We start from the raw sequence: 14,904 nt of genomic DNA on the forward strand, positions 1-14,904 counted from the left end.
ATGGCCCCCACCACTGGTGTTTAGGTAAAATGATCGTTTTTGTTTCATTTTGTGAAGAACTAACAATATTTCTCCCGAATTTCAAAGAAAAATATTGTTTCTATTTGCATTTATTTGCAGAAAATGAAAACTGGATAAACAGGTCAAAATAACAGAAAAGATGCTCTGTATTTTTTTCAGACCTCAAATACTGCAAAAACAAGTTCATATTCCCTTTTAAGCAATACAACAATACTATTTGTACGTATATTTAGGAAAAGTTCAAAAAAAATGTTTTTGTTTTTATCACGATGTTGTCATGCTGTCAGTATTTCACATTGCTGTTGGATGACTTTATGTCACTCCTGAGGTTTGATTTTGTTGAAATTCAACAGACACTGGAATGGCCACAATACATCTAGAAATGCTGATTACATGATAATTTGGAATGGTCGTTTAATTTTTCTGCGGCTATATGTATCTTTTTATATTAGAGATAATATTTTGATGTTTTGAAGCACATACAGTGCTGTGAAAAAGTATTTGCCCCTTCCTGATTTTTTGTTTTTTTTGCATATTTGTCATGCTTAAATGATCCAGATGATCAAACAAATTTTAATATTACACAAAGAAAACCAGAGTAAATACAAAGTGCAGTTTTTAAACGATGGCTTTATTTATTAAGGGAAAAAACAATCCAAACATTTCTGACCCTATGTGAAAAAGTAATTGCCCCCTAAACCTAATAACTAGTTGTCAGAATAAAGTTTCGTGGTAAGTTGTTTTGGGGGGCTTTTACATTTTTGGATAGGACAGTTGTGACAGACAGGAAGCGATGAGGAGAGAGGGCAGGGGGATCGGGAAAGGATCTCGAGTCGGGATTCAAACTCGGGTCGCCTGCGTGCTATGCGCTACATGTCTGGAGAACTGTCCACACGGCCACAGGCTCCGACGATGAGCAAGATTTAATGCACAAAACGATGTATAATTTATTTTTTGGTATTTTTATAAAATATCATAAGCTTTGCATGCTGTTTTCTCTACGGTTTTGGAATGGATGTGTGTTTTTTTTTCGCTTTTGGCTATTGATGTAGTCTAACTATTAAAAGTAGTTGCACTTTTTTGCATTTAGGATTACATTTTATTTTGAGTCATTGCTAAAAAGAGCAATTCAGATTTTTACTTAACTATTGCTTCAGTTTACATGTAAAATTAGAGATGCACCGGTAACACCGATATGTCTCCACCGTTGCCGATAGTATGGTGGTTATATGAACTCGCATTAACTAAATTCTGAAGTTTAAATTTATATTTCCTAACTTTCTGAATGTAATTAATTCATAGAATGACTATTAATATTATACATTTCTTAATATTTTCTATACACAAAACACAAATTCATTGCATTTTCTTGTCCTCATTCGGTTGACAGGATGTATATCGTTTCTGATCATCAGCTGTTTTTGAACTATCGGCCGACAGCCAATAGTCTGTAAATTTTCTTTTATTCACTGATAACGATTATTGGCCGATATATCGGTGCGTCTCTAGTGAAAAACAAAAAGTTAAATGAATTAAAATGACATGAATACACCATCAGTCGTTTCAAATAAAAGTGTCTGACAATGTGTTTAAATGTGAATATAACTTCTGCAGGACTGTCAATGTGTAGTTTCAGTTTAGTTTTGAGTCTCATTTCAGTCGAATCAAACCCAATCATCTCTCAGGATGTCCTAGAATAACATTGCTTATGTAATATCTAAGTGCACATGTTAAGACCTTCCTCCTGGTAATATTGCTGCAGTCTGGATTTAGTATGATGTGCTTCTACTGCACTTTTTCTTTTTGAAAAAGTGATTTTCTTTTGATTTTCTTTTGCCGTATGTCACGCTTGCTCCTCATGACACCTCGACAGCTGGAGCAAACCGCCAGTGGATTCAGCATCCATGCAGTGGGATTTCCAGCAGACCGCTTTTCTTTTTTTTGCTCCTCTTTTATCTCCAAAAAGTTATTTTCCATTGTCTCGCACATGTCATTTTACGTTGCGTAAAGCAGTGGTTCTCAAACTGGGGACCGTGGCCCCCTGGGGGGCCCCAAGATGGATCCAGGGGGGCCACAGATTTTGTGGCATTTTATGAAATATAGAAATTTATCATAGATTTTATGCAATCAAACATCAGAAAAATGACACCACGAACCAAAAGAATTGAGGTTCCAGCATTGTATAACTGAATGTTTTTGGTTTAATTAAAATTCTAAGTTTAAGATTATACGTCTTTATATGGGGGGCCGCAAAGCGATGCACTTAACACAAAGGAGGCCTTACAACGAAAAAGTTTGAGAACCACTAGCGTAAAGGACGCCATGTTCACAGATATGCCGACCCATCCCACGCTTAACAACCCCTTTTCTGTCATTCTGTTCCAGGTTGTTGTTTCTTTGTGTCATTTGTTGCTTTTTTATGTTTTTCTTTTTTGATGTGACCTCTTTGTTTTGCAGATGAGGGCAGAAGTGCGGTTGATGCAGCGGGCGGTGCTCAGATAGTTGCAGAGCACATTAAAGCTCTGGCCGAAAGCACTGACCCGGCCGCCGGGAAGCTCTTGACTGTCTTTTGTGGCATGATGATGAACTATAGCAATGATAATGGTAATGACCGATCCCCCAAAACAAGACGGCAATATATCTGAATGGTCCCTTATTGGTATAGTCTGAGATGTTCACTCAAAGAATATAAACGTGTAGAATGATGATGAGTGATGCCATAGAGGAACCATCTTTCTTTCTTTCTTTCTTTCTTTCTTTCTTTCTTTCTTTCTTTCTTTCTTTCTTTCTTTCTTTCTTTCTTTCTTTCTTTCTTTCTTTCTTTCTTTCTTTCTTTCTTTCTTTCTTTCTTTCTTTCTTTCTTTCTTTCTTTCTTTCTTTCTTTCTTCCTTCCTTCCTTCCTTCCTTCCTTCCTTCCTTCCTTCATATCTCCCTGAACTCTCTGTAAGTCGCTTTGGATAAAAGCATCTGCTAAATGACTAAATGTAAATATTCAAGGAAACTTTTTCCACTACAAAGAACCATTTTTTACTTTTTATATTTAAGGAACCTTTTTCCACTACCATTTGTGAATCAGAAAGGTTCTTCAGATGTTAAAGGTTCTTTATGGAACCATTCATACAAAAATGATTCTTCTATGGCTTTCAGAGTGTATACAGTATATAAGAAAACTGGCAAGTTAATTTATTTTATATTACCAAAATATATATTTATTACTGTGTATTATATACCGTTTCAGCGGCAACAACATAAACAAACGTCATGTGACCCAAACTTAACTTCCAGAATTATTAGTTTTAATTGAATTTAATACAATTAATATACAATTAAATATTACTATTAATATTGATATAAAATAAATTGTTATATTATAACAAAACACACACAGGAAGTTAATTTTGGCCCAAGCGTGTGCGTCTGATGAAACCGTCTATATCACTATATGTTTTTTGCACGTCTGATTTGTATTAAAGACCTCGTGGTTGAACATTAATGGTGATATCTGTAGGGGACCACTCTAAGAAACTCTAACTTCTCTTAAAGTCTTAAATATGATCAATGTCTTTAACTAAAGTGACATGATTGGTTTGTTAAATGGCCACATGTTGCTTTTGTCTTGGTGAATATTTATTTAAACCGGTCTTTCCTCTGATGCTAGCGGTGGTGGTGATTCTTAGTTATGTTGTGCTATGTTGTGTTATTGCAAAATATTAAGGATAAAGTGCGTTTTTGCACCATCAAATAAAATTTCAAAACGCATGATTATTTCCTAAACTGCTACCTTAAGCGTTGGCTCCATCTTGCAATATTTGTAATTGTTAAAATGATGATCATATTAAGACACTTAACATGAAAATTTCGTAGATTCACTTACAGATCTAGCTGTTCAAACTCTCATTTTTGCTATGTAGAGCATATAAAACCTATTCATTTTCACAAAGTATGCACAACAACGGGATCACGCAGAATGAGGTTTTACATTGATGAAATTCCTGTTAGGATTTATGTCTCTTAAAAAGTTCTGCCGTGAACCATAGCCCCACCTGAATCATCCTAACATGCATAACTTCAAATAATCTAGCATTTTTGAGAGTATACCTTATTGTAACCATGTTTTAAAATACACACTTTACCTTTAAATCTGACTTTACAATACATGCATATGTGAAAAACGTGTAAGACACTTCTATACTTTTACAGTTTTAAGACGGGTAGGTTACACAAGGGTCCGACCTTGTGTTATACAGCACTGCTGTGCATTGTTTAATATTTAATGTTTGGCATCAAGCGTATTTGCATCTTTGTGACTTGATGTTCTTAGACCGAATCCAGTTTCCCTTCGTCTCTGTTAGCCAGCAGGGCTTGAAATGAGAATTGCATTTTTGATCTATTACACATCGTGTCCAGAGGCAAACCAAGCAAAGTCATATCAGCCTTTTTCATTTTCTGCTGCCTGATGAAATAAAGGATCGGAGATGATTTTAATAGACTGGAACAGCCAGCGGGACGCACGCTCTTGCTTGCCTTTAGTCTGTTATACAATCTGGTTCTCTCTCACTTCTCTGTCTTTTGTCTGCAAGTGTTGTAGCATGAAACAGATGCTAATTCATACTAAGTGTATTTGTTTTTCTCTCATAATATTTACTAAGACACCATGATACCTGACATAAGCAATCACCCTGGGTTTTTAATGCATACGCCTTTTTTTAGGTACTTTAGCCTTGTTGTGTAAATCTCTTGTGTACGTCGATTTGATTTTTAAATCCTGATACATGCATAAAAAATCTGAAACATTTATTTATACATATATTTACACACGGGGCAGTGCTAGATTGTGAATATAGTCATGGCTATTGACAAACAGTATGTACTATATAATGTAAAGTCTGATGTGTTTACAGTTGTTCTATGTAATCCAGTTTGGATAGATAGCTCATTGTTTGTGTCTTTTAGTGATTGACAGCGCTGCTTGCCGAAAAGAGCTGGGCGAGAGAAAAAATACTTTGCTTTTGCTGTGAGTTCTTTAATACGTGGTACTGTCCAGTTCTGCAAATGCTTTTGCTTTTTCATTCGATACTTTCAACTTCTATTTGTTGCTCTGATATGCCATTTGCACAGACCATCAAAGCTCAGCAACAAAGCAATAAAGCAAAACATTTTATATTAGGGAAAGCATTTCGACTGTGTTTGTTAAATGTGATTAAATGCATGAATCTTTAATGATGTTTTTCGGAGCCAGTCTCAACACCATATGCCTTTGCTTTTTCTTCTTCTCCATGGTCACGGTTCCTCATTTCATTTCTTCTAATCTCCTTTTTCTAATAAAAAAAAAGAAAAATCTGACGTCTGATCTGCCCGTGATTTTTCTATGCTTGGGCTTAAACACAGATGTGTGCTGTCTGAGCTGCAGTCTCCTCTTTGCTTTGCTCAATTTACGGGTCAACATCTGCTTTCTGACACATCGATGGTGCCAAATGTGCAGGTGCTGCCCACATCTCCATGCATAACCTGCGTCGTATAATAAACTCACATTTCTTTTAGGTGACTGCTTTTACCAGCCATTTTTAAGTTCGGATCTGTTTTTGGAATAAATGATCATGAGATATATTCGGTAAGGGGTTTACTATACTGCGGTCCTCTGAGGTTTGGATTTATCTATTACATTTTCAGGTCAAGTCCACATTTTCTGTGCTGGTCTCAGCAAGGCACAAAAGTGAAATCCCGGAGCAGTTTATGTTGCGTGACGTGCTAGCTCTTTCTGCAGTTCTTATGAAACCGTCTGTATTGTCAGTGTATTAATGTTATTGCCTGAGAAAGTTGAACGGAGTAAATCTGATTGCTTTGTTTTTTTCTAGATTCTCTGCAGGCACAGCTGATCACTATGGGTGTGATCCCAACACTGGTCAAACTCCTGGGAGTTCATTCCCAAAACACGGCGCTTACAGAGATGTGTCTCATCGCCTTTGGGAACCTGGCAGAGCTGGGTGAGTGTTCACGATAAAGCCAGCCAAACCGTGTTTCTCTGTATCGTTGTGCGTTATATTTTCACTTTGATGAATGCGTAATACATTTCTGTTGACTGTTCTCTGATCAGAGTCAAGCAAGGAGCAGTTCGCCTCGACGAATATCGCAGAGGAGCTGGTTCGGCTGTTTCGTAAACAAGTTGAACATGACAAGAAGGAGATGATCTTTGAGGTTTTGGCTCCGCTTGCTGAGAATGGTAAGTCTCATTTTGTTTACATGCATAACGTGATGATTGAAAACCAGTTGAGATCCATCCATTTTTTATAAATGAAACGAGCGCTGGTTTTGCATCAGTTAAAGGTCATTTATGACATTTAGCAGCATCTAGTGGTGAGGTTGCGAATTGCAACTAATGGCTCCCCCCTCACTTTCGAAGCACTACGGTGGCTGACACGGAACTAAGATGTCGTCATGTTTTCGCTTTGTCGAGTAGAGCAGTTTGTCCGTTTAAGGGCTACTGTTGCCCAAATTCCATTTAAGGGGACCCGCTGCGTATGTAGATGGAAATAGCTCATTCTAAGGTAATAAAAACATAACGCTTCATTATGTAAGGTCTTTATACACCTCTGAACACATAGTTATGTATATTATATGGCATTTCTGTAAAAAAAACCTCCCTATTCTCACACATTGCATCTTTAAGTATTGTTTATGCTGCATGAGGTTAAGGGGTTGTATAGGCATTGTTTGAGGTTGGTTATGAACACTGACAAATGGCCGACTGCAGACCCGCTGACCCACTGACTGCCTGACCGAGCGGCTTTGTTCAGACTTTATCTCCCAGATGAAAGACGCAGTGTTACTTATGTAGAAAGAGCTTCTGTGCCACCTGTTGAGACTTAATCAAATGAATGCATGTGTTTCCTGCAACGATTTGGGACTTTGTGTGAGCCAACCCAATTTTCAGTCCAAATCTTCTGTTTAGATTTATGAATAGGTTTTTAGGCTCCAAGCACTGAAAGTATTGTTTTTATGAAGGATTATTATTACTATTTAAATTTGAGGAGTTTTAGGTCTTACAAAACCTTAAAGGGTTCATATGACACAGCCAAAATGAATATTATGGTTTGTTTTAGATGTAATGCAACGTGTACACACGATTTAAGGTTCAAAAACGCTGTATTTTCCACATACCGTGCATGTTTGTATCTCCTCTCTGCCCCGCCTCTCTGAAACGTGCTGAGTGATTGGTCGAATACTGCAAGCGTGTGAAGGAAATGTAACGCCTCTTACCATATTTAGAACATCAGGTTCCAAAGCGATTGTACTGACAGGTACGCCCACCTTACTTGCGTATACATTTGGGCGGTCTTAGTCAAATCATACCACGAACTGACGTGGATTTGTGGGGGTGTGGTTACACGAGGCGTTTCAGGCAGGTCTGGGTGAGCATTCGCTTTTAGATAGAATGCATCTCTTGTTCCGACACTTTCATTTTTGCAATTTTACGTGTCTAATACATGCATGGGCAACTTGTAACACACTAAAGACACAGAAAAACACGTATTCGCGCCATATGACCCCTTTTATATATGGGAATATACTGGAAATATAATGCAATGTATTAAATAATACATTCCCATGTATTGGAACCAAGTGCTTATATTTTTCAAAAAAATGAAAAATGTCCTTTTATTGTAAAACCATAATATATTAACAATGTATTTTGATATATATTTTCAAGTATATATTTAATACATTGGCAGTTAATGTATAGGAAAATATATTCAATTTGACATTTATTAGCTTCACCTAACAGGAAGTCATCCCTTTTGGATTTTTTTAAAAGTGCGCGTATTTAAACTTTTAAATACTCCTCCCAGGTCATCGATGTGATTGTGAACAAAGTTGGTCAACATGATGACCACACATTGAAGATAATAAATTGCAAACTGATAGTTTTGGTTTCTTGTTGTTGCCATGGTGTTATGCATACATTACATTTAGAATGAAATAGAGAAAACACGAAGTTCCTCATAGTTTCTGTGCACATTGAGCAATTTCGATGTATGTTCATGGGATCTGATCACATTGATGTGGTTATTCTGAGCCACAGTCATAGCGCCACCAACAGGCAACAGGGAATGTCACTTACAACAGACATTGAAGTGGTCTCATATTGTCCTTGCATTGGTGCATTTGCCCACTGTGCTTCATGTAGCGATGGCACTATCATTCTTGGGCCCATCATCTCTGCTTGCAGCTATATGTATTTATTTTTTATTGTGAGGTAGAACATCAAAGCCAGGCAGGCTATAAAGAGTGCCATCTCTAATAACAAGAACGCAGAACCTGTCTGGTTTGGCGATGGAAAGTCTCAATGTTCAGAGAGCTGTTGCTCTCAGTTTGCTCATGGGAGAGGAAGCTACAATTAAGCAGATGTGTGAGATTTCTCTGCTGCTTTTCTCTGTGGTTAATAAGTGTTATCACTCATCTGTTCTGCCTTTGGCTCCACCATCTTTTCCTCAAAATAGAGCTCTGGGGGTCTGCTGACAGCTGTGGTCTGGACTGCGAAACTGCCAGCCGTGGTCAGCTGTTCTTTTTGTCTGAGCTCGTGTGACGGTTTAAGATGATATTGAAGTGTGTGCTAAAAGAAGAGGGGGAGATGAGAGGAGGCACAACCTGAATGATCTGTATGATCGGCGGAAATTCAGATGTTTAATAAAAGATTCTTATATGCGTGTATTTATACGCTGCAAAAATGTTTTTTTTCATTGCGTTTAGGGTTAAAAATATATTTTATAAACAAATTATTTAAATATTGCACATAGGTGTATTGCATTGCAACTGATTTTATTACTTCAAAGAGTTACGTGTTGTCAACGTCTTAGGTCGGTGCAGATAGCAGAGAGATTGACACGCAAATGTGTTCAGCATTTGTAGTGACGCTTTCTTTCCCCAGAAAGGTTATAAAACGTAATCTGAATGTAATGTAATCTGAATTGACTTTACAAACTACAGAAGCATTATCGTATCGCATATTGCATTGTTCTTCAGTATTGTGTGGTCCTAGTGTCTTGTTTATTAATAAATTAATAATAAATTAATATATTAAAAAGAAGAAAAAAAAAACGTTTGTTATGGCAGAAGACAATTTCGAGATTTTATTCTTTTACATTTATATATTTAACAAACATTTTATCCAAGATGTATTCTCCGAACACAAACATTTTCCATGTCAATGTGTTTTAGTCTAAGGACTTTTTGTTTTTAATAGAAACCACGACAAAAATGTGGATTAAGAAAACACTGTCATTTATTTAGTCTTTAAAATGAAATCTATTTATTTATTAACGTTTTGTGCCATTGGCAAATGGAACTCGAGGCAAAAAGCAGTTATCTTTTATTTCTTATAAAAGCTTTTTGTTAGGTGAAGAGGGAAATGTGTTGTACGGTAATGTATAAATAACACAAAGAATTAATGTCAGTTTTCATGAAAGTGAGAGAGATGGAGTGAGCGAGAGAGCAGCGTGGGAGACGGAGGGCTGGACCCATTGACAGTGTGCTGTTAAAGCATCGCTCGGGCTGTTAGTATTCTCTGCACTGAGCCACTATCCCATCCTGCCAGTCTCCAAGACAACGGCCTACTTACAGCCACTACACAGCGCTACGGGCGAAACCGACAGAGTCACGTGCCCGCATGTGTGTGAGTGATATAGAGGGAGAAAGGCTGAGCTGTGCTGTACCTGAACACTGCGAGGCTTTCAAAACAAGCCAAACGCTTCGTGTGACAGCCATATGTCTCACCTCAGACATCCATCCGTGCTCAATATTTCCCTCTGGGCTGTTCACTAGCTCTGTGATGGGTTATTCTGCAGTTTCAGGAATAGAATTTCTCTTTTTTTTTTTGGAAAGTGTGTCATGATGTATTGTTATATCTCTTTGTCTGATTTTTGGGTTATACGATTATTTAACCCATTTTACCGCACTTAAATCTTATGGTTTCGTATAAACGTGGCTTTGGGTCTTAAAAATGAGCACATGTACTGATTAAAGGTGCTGTGGGTAAATTTTTGGAGGGTATATAGACAGAAATGCAATATAATAAACATAACTATGTCTTCTGAGGTGTGTAAAGACCTTACATAATGAAGCGTGTTATGTTTTTATTATCTTAGAATGAGCTATTTCCATCTACATACGCAGCGGGTCCCCTTGAATGGGATTCACCATGTTGTTTCTACAGAAGCCCTAAACGGACAAACTGCTCTACAGGGCGTTTTTTATGAATATGTTATCTCCTTTGGCAAAGAAGTGAACGTGACGTCATCTTAGCCCTTTGTCAGCCACCGTAGTGCTTGGAAGGAAGAAGTGAGCCGTTGCTTGCAATTCGCAACCTCACCACTAGATGCCGCTAAATTTCATACACTAGAATTTAAGTGTATTGCTTTAATGCACTAATTTTGGATAAAAGCATCTGCAAAATGTAGAAATGTAAATGTAGTCAAGATTAGGGGGGACTTCCTCATTTAAAGAGCATTTGATTGGACAAAATGACTCATCATTAATGTCTCTACTCTATGGTTTCCCTATAAGTGAAAGATAGTGTATATCTTACATGCATATATCTGGCAAAATAATAATAGATGCATGACATGTTAGATGTAATTAGAGTTTTTATCTGTCTGTGTTTTTCAGATGTGATCAAGCTTCAGCTGGTTGAAGCTGGTTTGGTGGAGTGTCTTCTGGAGGTGGTCGATCAGACCGTGGATGGTGACAGAGAGGAGGATGTTGCTCAGCTCAAGACATCTTCTGACCTCATGGTCCTTCTGCTGTTGGGAGGTACTCGATTCGCTCTTTTGTGAATAATTAAATGGTTTGAAGCAAAGTTTTACAGAAACTTAAAATTAAAGCTGTCAAACGATTAATCGCGATTAATCGCATCCAAGAACAAAAGTTTGTGTTTACATAATATTTATCTATGTACTGTGCATAATAATTTTGTGTTTATAAATACAAACACATACACATGAATACATATTTAGGAAATATTTAAATATATTTATTTATATTTACCAATAATTGAAATTATTAATAAATGTTTATAAATGTTTAGATTTTTCTTAAATATATGCATGTATGTGTTAATAAATACAAAATTATTATGCACAGTACACAGATATATATTATGTAAACACAAACTTTTATTCTGGATGCGATTAATCGCGATTAATCGTTTGACAGCCCTACTTAAAATAGCTACTCTGTAACACATTTTTGCTGCCTTAAGTATTTAACAATTGGCTTTACTGGTAATTTTGTAATTTACTTTTTTTATGTTTTTTACATTACTTCCGCTCATTAAAATATTTTTAATAAATTACAGCAAGCTTTTAATAAATTACAGCAATTTATTTTAATAAATTACAGCAAGTCTCCACTGGTCAGAATTTAAAATAATTAAAATTGATTGACTTGTAAAGCAAAATTGATTGTTCTTAAAAATGTAAGGCAGCATTTGTTTTACAGTGTGCATATAATATAGCTAGCTAAACAGGGATCATAGACTTTATATATAAAGAAACAATACGGCCTGTATTAATAAATCATAAAGACGTAATGGAACTGCTTCCAAGATTCTCTCAGAATTTAATATAATTTCCTCACTGTCATGGCTATATAGTCATGCATATGTCAAACATCTTTTTTAAGAAATGGGTGGCTTTTCTGGTAGATGTGCATTCGTATTCATCAATATTAAGCACAAGTTAAATATTTTATGGAATATTAGTCCGACTTTCACCAAAGGCTTTTCCGCATTCAGTAAGTTTTCACATCCAAGAACGAGATGTTCTCATGCCTCGTGAGACCTAATCCAACCACACAAATATGAACATTGAATTGTGCTTTGCATTTTCATTCATCTCTTCATTAGAAATAGACTCAATGTTTTTAAAAAAGACCTAAATTACTACTATCTTTACCATTGTTCTTTGTCAGTTTACTGTACTGTATGCTCAATGCATATTAGACCGGTTTAAATTTCAAGGTGAAACTGGATTTACACAACAACAAAGAAAATTAGTTAGATTTACATTAAGTAGCATCAAGTGGTTCCACACAAATGTGTTGAGTAGTTTCTACAATTAACAATTTAGTGCTATGAACAAAAAAAAGTTTTGTCAACTTTACCTAAATTTCTTAAGTAAATCCAAACCATTCAGATCATACCAGTAATTTTAAGTTGATTAAACGCAATATTTATTCTTACCAATGGTACTTTTTGTTGTCATACATAAATTAAAAATAGACTTACTGCTTGTAAACACAACGAGCAAATCAGATGAGAGACATCTCACTACTGGCATTAGCACAGTTCATGCTCATTGAATGATGCAAAACCCATCATGGGCGCGCTTTTAACCTCAAGCACATGTACCGCTCTTCTAAACAATGATAACCCTTAAACTCAGAGATACATCAAACTCTTCTAAATTTCAAAGATAAATGAACATTAAACACAAACAAGTCTTTATCTTTACAGAAAATCACTTAAAAAAATAAATAAATAAAAATTTACTGGCTAAATGCATTCTTACGCAAAGCATGCTGGGAACTGATCCCCCTCAACCAGTCGTGTTGAATTAACTTGTTTATATGAAGTAAACTGAACAATAGGTAACTGAACAATAGGTATTTTAGTTTTTTTACTCAACAATGTTAAGTTGACCAATCAAACACTTGCCGACAGCCGAAAGTAGTAAATGTTTAGTATAAATTTACGTCAATTAAGTTAATGTAGTTACTTGCATTCTCAATGTACTGTGAATAAGGATGGGTTTAGTAAAACTAACAGCAGCGATAGTTCTTTTTTTAGTGTAGATGGCTAACGCTGGTTTATCACCGGCACATGCAAGTATGGTTATCGTTGAACTGTTCATCATGGGTCACAACTACTAAAACTGATCATCCAGTTGAGCTCGTCAGTTTTTTTTCCCCATTTTAGTAGAGAGCTGTGTTTACAGTCTTGTGTTATCTGTTTTTCTGTAGATGAATCGATGCAGAAGCTGTTCGAGGGAGGAAAAGGCAGCGTCTTTCAAAGGGTTCTTTCATGGGTGCCCTCCAACAACCACCAGCTCCAGTTAGCTGGAGCCCTCGCCATCGCTAACTTTGCCCGCAATGGTAATTTAAAAACAGTTCTTAGCACTATGACATTTGTACAGTACATATGACAAAAAAAGACTGTTTGACAGCTGTCTCAAAAGGATTTGGTAATGGTGAATATAGGGTTTTAATAGGGTTTTAGTTTTTCTTGCACAGATGTTTATCGTACTGTTATTTTTCTGTTACATCTTATCTTATTTGCTGTAATCTGCTTTTGCAGATATTTTGGGTAAAAATAAATAATAGGATTGTTGTTCTCATACTGTAAGTGTTGGTTAACCGCTGCTTAATGAAGTCTTTTTTTGCTGGCATCAGCGATATAGCCGTTGGATGTTTATACATACAAGCAGCTATGGTCAGAAATGTTGTTTTATTTATTTTTATTTGCTTTTATTTTAATCAATTAATTAATTAATATTTTATTTATTTTCGTGGAAATTTTATTTTTATCAATTTAGTCGTGTGCTTTTGTCTTTTTATTCTTTCTTTCTTTCTTTCTTTCTTTAATTTATTATTTAGCTTTTTTTTTCTTATTTCAGTTTTAGTTTTATTTCCAGTTATTAATATTAGTGTCTCAGCGTAAACTTATTTTAATTTATTGCTCAGGCAACATTTCTAATTTTCATTTAATATAAATGTTTCCAATAATATTTCGACGTACATTTTTATTATATTTTAATAAACAGACATGTTTTAATAGTTTTCATTTTAGTTAATGATAATAAATCCAGCTGGGATTTACACACGTTTTTGGCTTTGGTTACATGGAGCGTATCTTGTATTCTAATGTTTGTATTGCGGTGCAATGCACACATTTCCCCCCTTTACATAAATGTCCTGCTTTTTCTTTTCAGATGGAAACTGCATTCACATGGTAGACACTGGTATTGTACAGAAGCTTCTGGAACTGCTAGACAGACATGTGGATGAGGGAAACGTCACGGTCCAGCACGCAGCTCTCAGCGCTCTGAGAAATCTGGCTATCCCAGGTCCGTCTGAAGTTTCACACAATCAATTATGTACAGTCTCTACACGCTGTAAGCATTTTAATAATGTGTTATTAAAAAACATCATTGAATGTAACAAATCTTCATCTTCTCTCCAGTGGTCAACAAGTCGAAGATGCTCTCGGCCGGTGTGTCAGATGTCGTGCTGAAGTTTCTCAAGTCTGAAATGCCTCCAGTTCAGTTCAAGCTGCTGGGAACGTTACGGATGCTCATCGACACACAGAGTATTTATTCACAATCCACGTTTCAGAAAACAAGTTTTCCACATATGAATAATCTATCACATACTACTAGTTTGCTGAATTTGGACAATTTGAAAAAATGGTCTTAGTCTTTAAGCCCTATGAGACATTTACTACATTATCTTTATAGGTATTGTTATTGCTGAGAGCGTGCCTTTAATGCGCTGCAAATAAATATGCCACTGATTTCTTCTATGCTTTCAAGATGTAGTGTATGTTCAGACGTGTGTGTGTTGCAGCTGACGCGGCAGAGCAGCTGGGGACCAACACAAAGCTGGTGGAGCGTTTGGTGGAGTGGTGTGAAGCTAAAGACCACGCAGGTGTGATGGGAGAATCTAACCGGCTGTTGTCCGCTCTCATACGACACAGCAAGTCAAAGGTCAGAACGCTTCTCTCTCACACGCTCTGATACGATCGTTATCTGTCATACTCAGTGTTGGGTAAGTTACTCTGAAAAAGTAATGAATTACTAGTTACTAATTACATATTCAATAGTGTAATTAGAT

General features: G+C 36.3%; 1 protein-coding gene across 2 annotated transcripts in view; it reads left to right on the plus strand.

The window, feature by feature from the left end:
- The window catches only part of rap1gds1 (RAP1, GTP-GDP dissociation stimulator 1), a 32,824-nt gene that overhangs the window by 12,681 nt on the left and 5,239 nt on the right, over positions 1-14,904 (plus strand). The window contains exons 5-12 of one of the 2 annotated variants that reach the window (XM_057341704.1): positions 2,479-2,625; positions 5,877-6,005; positions 6,116-6,241; positions 10,684-10,827; positions 13,036-13,167; positions 14,004-14,138; positions 14,255-14,380; positions 14,638-14,777. In XM_057341704.1, coding sequence (XP_057197687.1) covers positions 2,479-2,625; positions 5,877-6,005; positions 6,116-6,241; positions 10,684-10,827; positions 13,036-13,167; positions 14,004-14,138; positions 14,255-14,380; positions 14,638-14,777 — 1,079 coding nt within the window. The remainder of the gene's footprint in view (positions 1-2,478; positions 2,626-5,876; positions 6,006-6,115; positions 6,242-10,683; positions 10,828-13,035; positions 13,168-14,003; positions 14,139-14,254; positions 14,381-14,637; positions 14,778-14,904) is intronic. The other variant, XM_057341714.1, reaches the window with a different exon arrangement.

The sequence above is a fragment of the Triplophysa rosa genome, linkage group LG1 (genome assembly GCF_024868665.1).
Source record: "Triplophysa rosa linkage group LG1, Trosa_1v2, whole genome shotgun sequence".
Taxonomy (NCBI): Eukaryota; Metazoa; Chordata; class Actinopteri; order Cypriniformes; family Nemacheilidae; genus Triplophysa; species Triplophysa rosa.